Consider the following 14,396-nt stretch of genomic DNA (forward strand, 5'->3'; position numbering starts at 1 on the left):
CTCAGTGACACATTGACAAAACAAGTGTACACTGATACTGTGACTTTTGTCATTCATTTATTTATATAGATCATAGAAATCCCTTCCACACTGAAATAACACAGTGATAAATAGATATTTTTCATTTAATAGACCTGCATCTGCCCTTGCTGGACCTTAATTTAGTCAAAATAACCTCTTATTTCACAAAGCTGATGACCTGGAATCGTCCAAGTATTAACATTTTCGTTACCTTGGCAGTTTTTATGCTCAACGAGTTGAATGGATTCCCTTTAATTGATCGCAACACTTTTATTTAAAAAATACAGTTTTCGGTTGTTTTTTTTTTTTTTTTTTTGATTTTCCTCCTAACAGATTTGTTAAGTTTTCAGTTGAATATCAAATTAATATAACATTATTTTTGGTTAGAAGCTTTAAACCTAATTCATTTTTGGTCTCAAAACTTGGCACTTTAACCTGGGTGTGCACACTTTAGTGAGTGAGTGAAGCTTCTCTTGGCTTTAAGGTTTTGAGAAAGCTTAGTAAACATTAATATAGTTTAGCATAACTTATTTATGCTACACAGAATTTCAAATAGAAAATGTAAGAAATTGAACCTATTTGTTGCATTTTTTTTAATAATTCAATACAGGTCAGGAAAAAAAAAATCCTTAGTCTGCCTCCCTAGGTGCATTTGTCTTCCACTTAGATGGCATTTATTCACCATAATGATGTGTGCACTGATGGCATTTCGTTACCAAAAGAGCCTGATGAAATGTTTACTTCTGTGATGCCCGAGGGGAAGTACTAGTAAGCCTGTTGAGCATAACCAGCAGGGGCAGCTGCTGTCGATAATTACGCCTCAGCCTATAACAGTGCATCAGCTAAAGCCCTTTTCCCCATGGCCAGCGCTGTCAGAGCTGCATTATCAATTGCAGTGGATTGAAGTTTTTTTACTCGTAGCCCTAGGTGGGAATAAAATCTGTAGAACAGCAGTGAGCTAGATTATAAAACAAGAAATAATAGCCCTTTAAAAAACGTACCTGGGTGAATTAAAGATCAGATTTTAAGCACACGTTGAACATTATTAAGTAAAGACATAATCCTTTGAGAGCTTTAACAACTCTTACCATATCCCAGACGAAGTTGGTTAACCAGTAGATGGTCGGGTTTACGCCGCTGACAAATTGCAGATGCTTGGCTTTGCTCACCCTCTCCTGGATGAGAAACAGGACAAAGCTGGCGGGGATGAAGGACATGGCGAAAATAACACAGATGGACACCACCACGTCTGTAGAGGTCGTGGCCCTGCGAATCAAGAGACAGCATATTAAATAGAAAATGGGGCAGAGAGGTAAGTGTTCATCAAGGGAAATGAAAAAAAAAAATTATATGGAAGGCATGCACAGTTCTGGTGAGAAGTTTAGATACTCTCATCATGGATATGTTAATGATTTATTTGAACTGTTCTGTTTTCGGTGTGGAATAAAGCTTTGCAACATACCACTGCAACAATTCTTAAATACAACAATCAGGTGCTAAGGTTTAAACCCGTTGGCGACGCGAATGTTGTGGACGTCTGGCTGTGGATCGAGCACTTTAAAATCCCCATCACTATCGCAAACATGAGGAAACTGAGAGCAGATCATTTTTTTTCTCTCCCTCACTCCCACCACACAACTCACCAATGTCTTGCTGTCCTTGTACACGTCCTGTTTCACTCTGACATACAGTTTCTGACGCCAATGTTTTTTTTTTCTCCACTCAAAAACATATGCTTTTAACTTAAAACAGTTTTTTATTACACGATCTTAGATAATAAATGAAAGTATGCATTACAAAGTCAGAAGAGAGAGCTTTTTAACGGTTTACAATGAGGTTTTCCTTTTCGACACAGATAAGAAGTTGCAGGGTCGCCTGTAAAAGGCAAGTGCTTGGTGACTGCTGTGTGCTTGCATGCAGACACGTGAGCGCACGTGTGAGCCTCAGTCTTTATGGGCACCGGGGACTTATACGTCTGCATCTTTCTTTGTTTAAAACTTAAAAAAAAAAAAAAAAACTGGAGGATCCTGCCCCAAATAGATTATTCCAAATTGCGTGTGTGCTGCCGTTCAGTTGCTGTCTGGAGTCTCCTACAGGCAGGGAGCAGCTGTTTGTTTGCAGATACATCTGAGACAAGTATAGGCATTAAGCCACAGCTTAAATTCTCCAGTCACTTTTAAATTTGATTTCATTGCACAGGTTAGTGTAGTCTTACTGTTGTGGCGTAAACAGTAAGAACATATTGCAGGCGGTCGAATATGCTAGGTGTTGGATTTCGAGCTCATGATTCAATCTAAATTTAAGAACAATTTAAATTTGTTGAAGAGACGGCAGTGCATGGGACTAAATTTGCCAGCAGAACTGAATTCTCTTGGCATTTGTGCATTCACAAGCACACAAGAATCCATCTTGTCCCGCTCCTGCCTCAGCTGTTCAAGACCAACCCAGCACGGGTCGGCCAATCAGGTTGCATTATTATGGTTTGAGGCAGGACATATAGCTGTGATGAAAACAAGAGGTGTGGAGCCCACAGCCAAAACAAAATAAGCATGCCAGCGCAGGAGAACGCACACATAGCTGCTGCTAGTTTTGTCAGAATCCACGATTGTCACAGGTGTCACTATCCAAAAAGCACCCCTTGACCAGCGTGACTTGTTGTGGTTGCTCATGGAGCGTGCTGCTGACGACATTTTTATTTGATACTGTGATTGGGTAAGACACCCAGTGCCTTCGGTAAGCGGGCACTAGGCTTGCCAGGTTAGCATGTGACCCTCTCTTTTTAAATGTTTTCATATTTAGACACAGATTTCAAAAGGATACACTGGACAATTTGGTATTTATGAAAAGCTTCTTCTGTATGTGAAACTATAAAAAAAAGACACGTGAAAATATAAAAAAAATTAATGCTTTTCTTGGCATTGGGACCACCATGAGACAAGTGTAAAAAACACAAGTACAGTACGGGCAGTTATTCTACAGTCATTACTGCTTTAAAACAATGTGTGAAAACTTAATGAAAAAAGTAAATACGGGTTTCCTGGAAAAAAAAAATCTAACTCTGCAGGTTATTTCATTTTTGGAATTTTCATATTAAAAACTGTATATGTTTTGTTCAGTGTGGGGCGGAAGAAGTGAGTCATTGGGTGCCGTTCAGGAAGAAGCACCACTGCGAGAACGCATTTTCAAAAAGGTCTGTGCTGTTATTCATTCACAGATTTAGAGTTGCATTGATTCCCTGAAATGAATGCAGGAAAATGAAATGAAACACATTTCGTGATAAATCTGCCAATTTTAATTACCATTTAAATAAGCAAATATTAAAGGAGACATAAATAAGCACAAACTGCAAATGAGATTATGACAATTAATACACTAAATAAGGCGTGACTTCATGACCTGTAAAGCATTATTTTATAAATAAGACTCTTGAATTAATCAGAACAAGCTCATTATGGGACTGTGAACTTCCATTAGCTACCAATATATTAAGCTTATTTAAGTTTTACAAATTAACACATATCTTTATGCAAAACAATAGGATAACTCAAGGCGGCTTACAACAGCCTGTTTAAAAAAAAAAAAAAACTGTTGCTAAGTTGCTCAGGCTTAATTAATGCCTTACGATGCAATTATCATGCTCTGTGGACACAAAGATTGGTAAGTGCTGGGTATCTCAGAATATACACAGCTAAAAAAAATAAAGAAACACTTTCAAAATACATCAAGCTGGACATTCAAAATTATATGAAATGGTTAATGTGTTAGGGACAAAAGGATGCCACATCATTTGATGAAAATGAAAAGGCTTAACCCTCAGAGGGGATTATTCTGAAATCACTTAAAAAGTGAAACTGAAAAACTCTGGCAGGCTCGTCCAGTTTGCTGAAATGTCATTGCAGCAACTCAGAAAGATATTCAACAGTTTGCCTGGCCTCCATGTGCTTGTATGCATACCCAGCAATGTTGGGGCATGCTTCTGATGAGCACATGGATGGTTTCTTGGGGTACCTCCTCCCAGATCCTGACCAAGGCATCAGATGGTTCTAAAAATTATACCCCAGGGATGTTCTATTGAATTTAGGTTGGGGGTCCATGGAGACCTATCAGTGGTGTCAATTCCTTTATTCTCCATGGACTGTACTCTTGCCACATGAGGCCGGGCATTTTAATGCCTTGGGAGGAGCCCAGGACCCACACTACTCCTGAAGGGTCTAACAATGTGTATAACAATTTCATCCTGATGCTTAATGGCATCATTTATCCGGTACAGGTCTGTGCCTCCCTCCCTGAGTATGTCTCACCAGATTAACACTGACCCACCACCGACCAATCACGCTGAACAATGTTGCAGTCGGAATGACAATACCCACAGCATCTCTAGACCCTTTCCTGTCATATGAGCTCAGAGTGAACCTGCTGTCATCTTTGAAAAGAAACAGGGTTCCAGTACCAAACCTGCCAACTCTGCTGTCATTGTTCCCCCTTTGGTGCACCAAAACAGCTCTCACTGGCTGACAACCCCCTCTACTACTCAAATAACCAGGACAATATCAAAGAAGTTCAACTTATTATAATATTATACTTTGATTAAAAATTTGTTTGTTTTATATTTTTTCAGCAGTGTAGTTTGTCTCCCCATGGGGTGTAGTGGGCTAAGTGGATGCCTTTAATATCAGGGACCCGGAACCAAATCCTGGCTGTGACAGGAAGGGCGTCTGGAGTAAAATCTCTGCAAAGTCTCTGTGAGAGTTGTAAGGAATTGTTGTGGCAACCCCTGAATAATGGAGCGGCTAAAAGGATCTCTATCTGGGTTCTCTGGCTTCCTCCCACAGTCCAAAAAACATGACTATTAGGTAATTTGGTCTTTCTTAGGTAAGTTGTTCTTAGGTATGCGTATGCATGGTTGCCATGCTAATGTAACCACACAACCCTGAACGGATAAGCGGATATCGACAACGAAGGTACGGAAAGGTGGTGGATGGGGAGAAGCACACCTCCAAATTGTGCATGCATTCTGGTTGCTGGGAGAGAGAGGGAGGTGGTAAGCCTTTGACTGCCATTTTTTTGTGTCAGAAGGGTGAGGAAAAAGAGCCAGCTTGGATTTACAGGTTTTTATGATATAGTTTTATAACAATTCCTGTATGTCTTATAATAAAAACGATAAACTAAAAAAAATACTATTGATGAGCTGGCAAAATGAGACACTGTCTTTTTGAAAATGATGGAGGAGGTGCAGAAACATCAAAATGCAGCCCCACTGAAATTGGCTTGAGATATTTCCAGTAATCCCACAATGTTCAAAGTACCTTGGAGGTACTGGAAACCATACAACCATTTTAATCAGGTGTGAAGGGGGGCTCCATGATTGATCCATCAGTCTTCATTTGTGCATTGATATTCATATGTTTGTATTGTTATGGTCTGCCCCCCTGTATGTTTTGTCCTAATACACAGGAGACTTAATGTTAAATCTGACTACCATTTCACAGATGAAATTAAATACCTGTGTGTAAATGTATCTTTAAAATAATCCTTAAATTATATATATATATATATATATATATATATATATATATGTTTTTCCAATCATCCACATCTAATTAAAGGAAATGTATGTTAAGTAGTGCAGTTTCGATTTACTTTATAAATTAGTGTGGCTCCATCACGTCAGTTTTATCCCAAAATACTTTCAACAGTTTGCCAACCCCAGTGCAGGAAACCAAGAACACAGAATTAGATTTTTCTTTACCAATCACACACCAATTTGTTACAGGCGGCAGTGGAAAAAAAACCAAATTTGTCTTTTATTATGCTGACCTTCATTTCATTGCCACACATCCTTATTTATGCTATTGCCCTTCTGAATGGTCCTTCAGTCTAGCTGCTCAATTAGCATTGAACAAAATTGATTTTCATTCTTTTAACCCCCGCGTTCCAGTACCTCTGTCCTACTGCCTCATTTGCATATTAAATCAGCTGCCCTTGCCACATTTATCATCGACAAACAGGCGCAATTAGAACACATAAATATGAAATCATTTACACCAAGTTGGTTGCGGCCCACGTTTCCGCCGGTTTCAAGAGCTGGGGGGAGGTAATGTAGGGGACGAAGCACTGAATGATCTAGCTCTGAATGCTTGAAGGTGTTTAATTGCTGTGAAAAGAGGACAAGCAATCTGCTAATTAACCAATAATGGAAGAACAAGAAAGATGAACCGTGGGAGGAAAGCCGAATAGAAAGTATTGCTCTCGCCTTTAGAGCATTTTTTATTGCTAAGGGCTGCAGAGCAAAGCGGTAAATACAACAGTGAAAAGAGGCTGTGGTAAACGTAGAATATAAAGCATTTTGCACAATGATCAATATTTGGATCATGCAGAACCATACAGGAAGTACAGCAGCCAAGTTTGATGCTGTTGGGGTAAATCATGACGTTAGCCAGACTGTTTTCCAATATTTTTTAAGCTGCCGTATTTATAATTCACATTCTCTTAACCTGCATGAGGTTTCTCAAAAAAAGGGGAAAAAAAACATTCCAGAGCAATTAAGAATCAACACATATATTTATAAAAAATACAAACAGGAGAAAATAGTTTTCTTTTAAATACTCAAATAAAATAAACAAAGGCCCTATCTTTGTATTGATGCAAATAAATCACAGTGAGCTCAAGCAAATTAGGCTGCAATTTTACTTAATCTGACTTTTTTTTTTACTTTGAAACACTTTCAGAGTATTTTTTTTAAACAATCACGTGTGTGTAAAAATGGCTGTAAAGCATAGTGTCAGAACAAACTGTTTGATGCAGCTAAAGCGAGTTATTTAAGCCAATGTTTCCTTTTCATCATCTTAAACCAGTTTGCTTTTTTTCTCTTCTGGCATCTGACATGAATAACGCATTTTTGTCCAGGACTTGATCCACCTGTCTTGCACCAGGAAGACAGCCAATCTGTACAATTGTGGAGAAGTCCAGAATGGCGGTGCGATCCTGGGCCATCAGCCCACCTAGTCCATGAACCAAAAAGAGCGACTCTAACAGCAAAGCTAGCAGTAGGGGACATGGGCCTGTTAAAAGCGAGGTATATAACCCTAACAGAGAGCGTGGGCGAGTGCAAAGTGTGTTTATGTGTGGAGCTCACAATTGAATTTAATGCGAAACATGCTAAACTCAGAAAAATAGCACAAAAAGTTGACTTCAGACAGCAAAATAAGGAGATTATAACTAAGCTACAGCTTAAAACTCTGGACTCCTCAAACTCGTTTGCACTGCTGTTGTAATGTAATAAGAAGTGGTTTTGGTACCAGGTCACAAATGAATCTAATGAGGGAATGACAGCAGAAAGAGATGTACCTTAGCAACAGGTATTGGTAAGTAGCCAGGCAAGGACTTCTCTTAATATGCTTCCTACGGTTACCGTGACTTGCATGATAAGGAGGGTGAAAATAGCATTAAAATATAAAACTGACCTATAAGAATTAAGTAATTAAATCTCAACTAAACATCTTTAAGAGATATTTCCAAAATCTACCAACTGCATCTAGTTGACGTAGCCAATTACTGCAACATGACAACTGGAAAAAAAAACACATCCACTTATATCCCTTGTAAAACATGGTAGAAAGACTTGCAGTGAGTCAAATATAGCTCCAATGCTTTTCGGTCCCCCCTCTGCCTTCATTTGGATATCCATGTTGATTTATACTGGAACTGACACTTAGCGTAGGGGACTGTGGCCGTAGTTTATTAACTGTTTAATTTTTTTTTCAGTCTTAAACAAATATATAACACTGAATAAATTTGGTTGTTTTACACTAAATAAGATAAATATTATATTGTGGCTGCAATTAATAATATTAGTCCCTAAAATGTCTTTTTTTTTGTGATTTAAAAAAATATATATGTTTATATTGCACTACATTGGCTGTTTTGGTCTTTCCCAATTGTTTCCACCATGTTGTAATACCACTAAAAGTTCATGCAACATCTAACTCTCTAATTTATTATTTCTGTTAAGAGGGATTTGAACAGGTTGACCTTACTGAGTACCTGGTAAGTGTCCATGAAAAAGTAATAAATCACTCGTTACTAATTTGGTCATTATCTTTCAAATTTCAACTATTCAAAATTGGATCACAGCCACAAAGGTAATAGGATCTAAAAGTTATTATATAATATAGAATACAAGAACATTTCATTAATTGTGAGATTTGATAATTGTTATTCTTTTTATTAATTTTCTTTACTTTCTATCGTCTACCTGCAATTTGATCTGATGCTTAATCTCTAAGAAAGATACATTCAATACACAGTGGTTAACTACAGGGATACAAAATGGCTTGTTTACGGGTGTGCAAAGGGGGACACAAATTAGCAAAGATGTGTTTTGACACTGAGCTACTATTTGAAGTAGGCTATCGTTTGATTTTATGAAACCTCCTTGTGCCTCTGTTGTAGGTTGCAGGAAATTGCCAGTAATAAACACAAGCTAAGACTGTAAAATAGAGTGTTTGACACCTCAGGGAAAGTGAAGTTTCTTTGGCCTCTCATAGTAGAGGTATAAATAAAGTTCTCTCAAGTACATTTGTAGAAGCTGAAATTCTATCAAGGTAACTCAAGGTAAACATTGCAGTGAGGTTGCTGACAGTTACAATGCTACCATTCAGCAAGGGCAAGAGTTTTTTTTTCACCCAACACTGGATGAGGGGATCAAACACATTTACATCTAAAGGCTACATCTGGAGTTATCTGCTAAACTAACCTTTATTGAAACATGAGAACCTGAACGAAACGGATACAGGTGTGAACACACATTCACACAGCTCTGGAGCTCCTACACTGTTCCTAAGGGGTTATATTGTGAAATTATACTTTTTTTATTAGAAATCCTCTATGTTTTCAGTAATAAATGGCTACGAGATAATTAAAATGCTAACTGACAAAATCAGGCAATTTTCAGGTAAGAAATTAGCTCCTGAAAACCAAAGCTGCTGTCAGACTTTTTCCTACTGTGCCATGTAATGCTGACATTTTGAAAAACACCTTGCATGGGTTTAAATGTAAGGAAATGAACAAGGCGTTGAGAGATATCAGGTTTTGTGATGTATTTTAGTATTTGTGTCACTTTTCATGCACTACTGTTGGGACACGTTTGGACATGCAGGAGATGGGTAGAGTGAAATTCCCAGTGTCCTGCTGCATCATTACTAGTTCTGCTACTTTCCCATAGCACCGCCGTCTTGTTTTGTTTATTTGGTTTACAACAAGGATATGTTAACCATCTGGGAATGAAAATCCAACGTTCTATTTAGCCCCCTAAATGATGAAAAAAAATTATTAGATCAATGAATCATACTGAAAGTGATTGCTTGTAGATCGACTGGACGAATCTTGTTCAGCTTCGAGTTCCGGGGGAACCATCTCCTCCTCTATTGGTTGTACAACATGCCAATCATTGTGACACACTCATATAACGCCAGTGCACATGCATGCTCCTTGCTAGTTTTCTTTTGCTGGCTGTGAATTCGCACTTCCAGTGCTTATGTATCAAGTTCAGCTTCAGTGTTTTCCGTTCATTGTAGCTCTGCTGCTCTCACTGTATACTTTGACAATGGCTCAAAGTAGCAAGAAGCAAACTGCCTTACAAGTTTTGGATTTGGGAGATTCTTTCACACGATCCCCCTGTGGAGGGGAAGAGCAGATAAGACGGTCTAGCGCATGCGCACAATTATCCAAAAAGGAACCTGGCCGTTTCTTACCTGCATTCCTGGAAAAAAAAAATCATCCACTCTTCCTTTAAGTTTCACTCAAGGTTTTAAACAATGCACGACCCCACGTGTCAGTGAAGTGTCTGCTTTGTGAAGTGTGAGATTAACTTGTGAGATAAAGACATTGCTACGATATTTTGATCACACTAACATAGTTTCCGGTGCAGTCCTGTAAATTACACGCTGTATAAGAATCGTGCTCGTGAAATTTTTCAACATGTCCAAAATCACCTCTGGCAAATTGGTTTATGTGGTGATCAAACTGACACATCTAGAGTGTTGAATACATAGAGAAGAGACGTGGGAGCCTTATTTTCTATTCCATTTTGTCTTCTAACACCCCTGATCCAAAACGCTTATACATGATATAGGGACAGGTGAGAAATAACAACAGGACTCTTTGCTTCGACTTACATGGCCACTGAAGAGAGCTGCTCTTTAGTGAGGTTTAGAGGGTGATTAGAAACAGAGATGCCATGAAGCCGTGGATCCTCTCCCACGGGCAGATTTCCTCTCAGGATGCCGTTGCTAGCCACACTTAGGAATGATACCATGCTGTGCCATGCCTGATTGTAGAACCACACCTAAAACAGGAAAAAAAACACACTGCATATTATTAATAATATTATCATCTGCTATTACCATCTAATGTAGAACAGATTACTGGATCAATGTGTGCTTCTGTGCTTTTTTGTCTCTCTTGTTGTGTCTCTGCTCTGTCTTCTGTAACTCCCAGTCGGTCGAGGCAGATGACCGTTCATACTGAGCCCGGTTCTGCTGGGGGTTTTCCTTCCTGTTAATGGGGAGTTTTTCTTTCCACTGTCGCTTCATGCTTGCTCAGTATGAGGCATTGCTGCAAAGCCATGTACAATGCAGACGACTCTCCCTGTAGCTCTACGCTTCTCCAGGAGGAGTGAGATTGGACAAAAAAAATTTCCTATCTAAGGGAACCTAGTTTATTGCATCAAGTCTTGACAAGCAGCATTCACTCCTCCTGGAGAAGTATAGAGCCACAGGGTCTGCACGTCTGCATTGCCCATGGCTTGTGGCCTGTGAACACAAAATCCCAGTACATTTCAAACCAAACAGGACCCTCAGACAGAGGCTGGTGCATCCCAAGAAAAAAAAAATACAAACCTAAAATGAGCAGAGTGGTGTATGCAGTTCAGTGCAGTGAGGAATGTTTTGATCTTTATATTGTAGAAACTAAACAAAATTGATATCATTCTATTTTTAAAGGTTGATTTTTCACAGTTTTAATATATTCATTTTAGTCGAACTGTTATTTATGAACTGTTGTTACTATTGTATATTTATTCATTAGTTTACTGAGGCTCCTTTTATTAGTGATTGAATATATAGTATAATGCAGCTGATCCTTGTATCCAAGGCAAATGTCTGTCAAGGAAGAATATTAAAGATACTTTGACTTTGATCAATATTTAAAAAAGATGAACACAACTAAAACCTAGACAAAAGGAATGATTAACCACCAGAGTTTATCTCTTGCCCCCACACACTATGAGAAGAATGTTAATGGAAGTAAAAAAAAAAGGAAAATATATAAATATATCTCAAGCTCATTGTTAAGAGAAATGCAGCAAGTCTCCATAACAACCATTAGACGTTATAATTATGTCAGCCTGTTGTTAGCGAGAGATGCCAGTAATAAGCCGTTTGCGCTGCAAAGTAATCACTAGCTTGGTCAGGTGAGGTCCAATATGAGTAACTGTGGTGCTGATGATTTTGTCAATAACAATTATTTCTTTACATGAAATTATCTTCTCCCAATGCATAAAAAGAATCAAAGTAAAGGTTAGATTATATGGAAATGTTCAGGCTGAAATTATGTTAAAGCTCTGTGCACATCTTTACCTGGAGCATCAATAAACATGGCAGGTGTTTTAAATTTAATTTTACTTCTAAAGTCCAATTTGTGTTGTTTTCTCTGAGAAGATTAATATGACTATAGTATGATTTTACAATTTGCAAGCTATCAGTTGGAGTTTGAGAAGCCAATGCTAGCAAATGCATTACCTAGCTTTGTAGCGACTAGCGAGACAGCCGTAAATGTTCTACCAACATACACAATGATCCTTGCAGATTGTTGATGTGAATAGCCTTTTTAAATCATCTATTCATTGTTTTCCACTTATTCAAGATGGGTTATGGGGTTAAAAGAGCAGGAGGGAAAAAAACAATGTTTTCAAAACAATGTTAAGTTAAAGAATAAGAGGTGGCTCTTTTCTTTTACCCAAGCTTAGCTTTTTGTCTTTTCATTGTGGTGAAAAAAGGTTATAGGAATTACTTGCTTTATCCATTATATACAGCTGACTGATTCTTTGACGCAGCCATATCTGCAATCATAGAAAATGTTGCATGTTCTATGCCATCTTCTTTAAGGTGCATGTGCATGGATGCTGCTTGAGTACAGCTTACATTATAAAAATATGAAGGTTATAAAAGGGGACTTGTCAGCAGTTTTCCAAACAGACTGACCTGCTTATCCTTTTAGTGATTGCGGGGACCATTGGAGTACAGTGACCTACTACCACAGTTGATGCAAACCAGGATGGATCGATGCTTTCATGGTGTTTAAGCCAGATTTCGAGCTCACAATCCAAATGCTGGAGGTGAAATCAATATTTAAACCCGGCAACATTATCCAATCTGTTGCTGTCCATCTTGTTGAGCCTGTGTGAATTGTAGCGTATGTTTCTTAAGACTAGCTGATAGGATTGGCATCTGATTTGGTCTTCTGCTGCTGTAGCACATCTTTTCCAAGTATCAATCAGAGCTGGTATTTCTGCATTGATGGGATAGTGGGCTTGAGATTGATTTTGTGTGGATTCTGTCTTTTTTCATGGCTTCAGCCTCGGAATGTGATGCCTCTGTCTTCGACTCGGTCTTGTACTGTTGTGACTCGAAAAATTGGGTCGAGGCCAGTTTATGTCAAATACCCAAACAACATAACTCCCTTTGATCTTCACTCGCAGACGCACATCCCGAAAAACAAAGCAAAACAAACAGACAACAACAAAAGCAACAGAAATGATGAGAGAGAGCACCAGAAATGCTCAGACCGGCCCGTCTGGAACCAACAGCCATGCTGCCTTCAAAGTCACTTATATCCCCTTTCTTCCTAATACCGATGCTCAGTTTCACCTTCAGTAAGGCGAGTGTATTGGTATAACACAATTCAGTAACAAGACAGTTCAAACTAAGACGTCTTCACCAAGGCCAGACACCTTAGTAGCTGCTGCCGTGTCATTGGCTGCAAGCATTTGAATAGTAATTCCTATCAAAGTGACCAGCAGGTGTATCTTACTATAATGAGCATCAAAAAGCAGGTCAAAGAGGTTATGAATCTTTGTTGTTTAAAAGAAAAAAGGAAAAAAAAAAGAAGTGATGGATTGGGAAGATGCTCTATGATGTATAATACAACAGTGGTACAGAGGCACACTCTTATCTGATGCTTGCTGCCGCATTTTTGAACTCCCGGTTCATTGGTAAACCAAATTTGCTATACAGACAGGAGTTCAAATGCTTTCCGAGCTCGTCGGAGGAAGCATTTACCATTAAAGTAGGCAATTGCATGGAAAAACATTACTTTTCGTAAACCGGGTATCAAGGCGTCTCACGTTGGCAAAATCCTGATGTGACATAGCGGGCAAGCCGTGGAGCAGAAATATTTTTAACACATTCTTTTTCATGTAAGTGATTCTCTGAGCCTTTGGTTGCTGGGGAGCTGAAGAAGAAAAAGAAAAGAGGATGAAAGAAAGTGGGTGTGAGAGAGGACTCCCCGCTGGTAGTTCAGCGATAATTAAGAGTGGATGGTGTCTGAGTGCCAGCCTAACACAACGCTCCGTCACAAAGGAGCATGTGAAGGAATTAGCACACACAGACACACACACACACACGTGTGTGTAGGCTGTCTTGCTTTATCTGAAGAAATATACCTGCGTTTCAGCAGCAAACCTCTCAAAATCTGAAATGGTACTCATTCAAGATAAATAATGTCTGCTCAATACACCGTTTTGGCAAATAATGTAGAAAAATCCAGAAATAATTGTTACTTTTTAGAGTAATTAGAGAGTATGGAGGAGAGAAATTCCCAGTAAGCGGAGCGTTTGATCTTTGTAGGGGGGATTCAACATGATTTGACCATTTAAATTTATTGAATTTTAACCTTTACCTAAAACTGTTTTGCTTTTCATATCCGATTCCTTTTTTGCTTAAAGATATTCAAAAGCAATCAAAGAATGGTTGATTTAGTGCAGTGTAATGTGACGTTTGTTCATCATTTGAGCCATGGTGTTTAAATTACTGTCCCATTTATGAAATTATCTGTATTTTATTTATATGATGCAAAAGTATAAAATGTTACTATTTCTGATTTATTTTGGTTACGATCTGCTTTTCTTTTAATCTTCGTAGTTCCCTCCAGAAACGCCGAAGGCACTCGATTGCCTTTCAGCCCTGCCACCTGGAATCTTATTCTAACGTGTGAATATGCTAAGATTTAAACCATTCCCATGTAGCTGTGGCTGTATGTGTAGACGTTATGTTCTGCTTGAGGGTGACCGTCCACCTCAGTCTGAAGTTAACATTAAT

At 38.6% G+C, this 14,396-nt stretch overlaps 1 protein-coding gene across 1 annotated transcript in view; it reads right to left on the reverse strand.

The window, feature by feature from the left end:
• Positions 1–14,396, reverse strand: part of LOC105937282 (phospholipid-transporting ATPase ABCA1) — a 259,683-nt gene that overhangs the window by 73,444 nt on the left and 171,843 nt on the right. Inside the window, exons 35-36 of the mRNA XM_036146479.1 lie at positions 10,197–10,366; positions 1,110–1,287 (exon numbers count right to left, since the gene is read on the reverse strand). Coding sequence (XP_036002372.1) covers positions 1,110–1,287; positions 10,197–10,366 — 348 coding nt within the window. The remainder of the gene's footprint in view (positions 1–1,109; positions 1,288–10,196; positions 10,367–14,396) is intronic.

This window comes from Fundulus heteroclitus, chromosome 14 (assembly GCF_011125445.2).
Source record: "Fundulus heteroclitus isolate FHET01 chromosome 14, MU-UCD_Fhet_4.1, whole genome shotgun sequence".
NCBI classification, from domain to species: Eukaryota; Metazoa; Chordata; class Actinopteri; order Cyprinodontiformes; family Fundulidae; genus Fundulus; species Fundulus heteroclitus.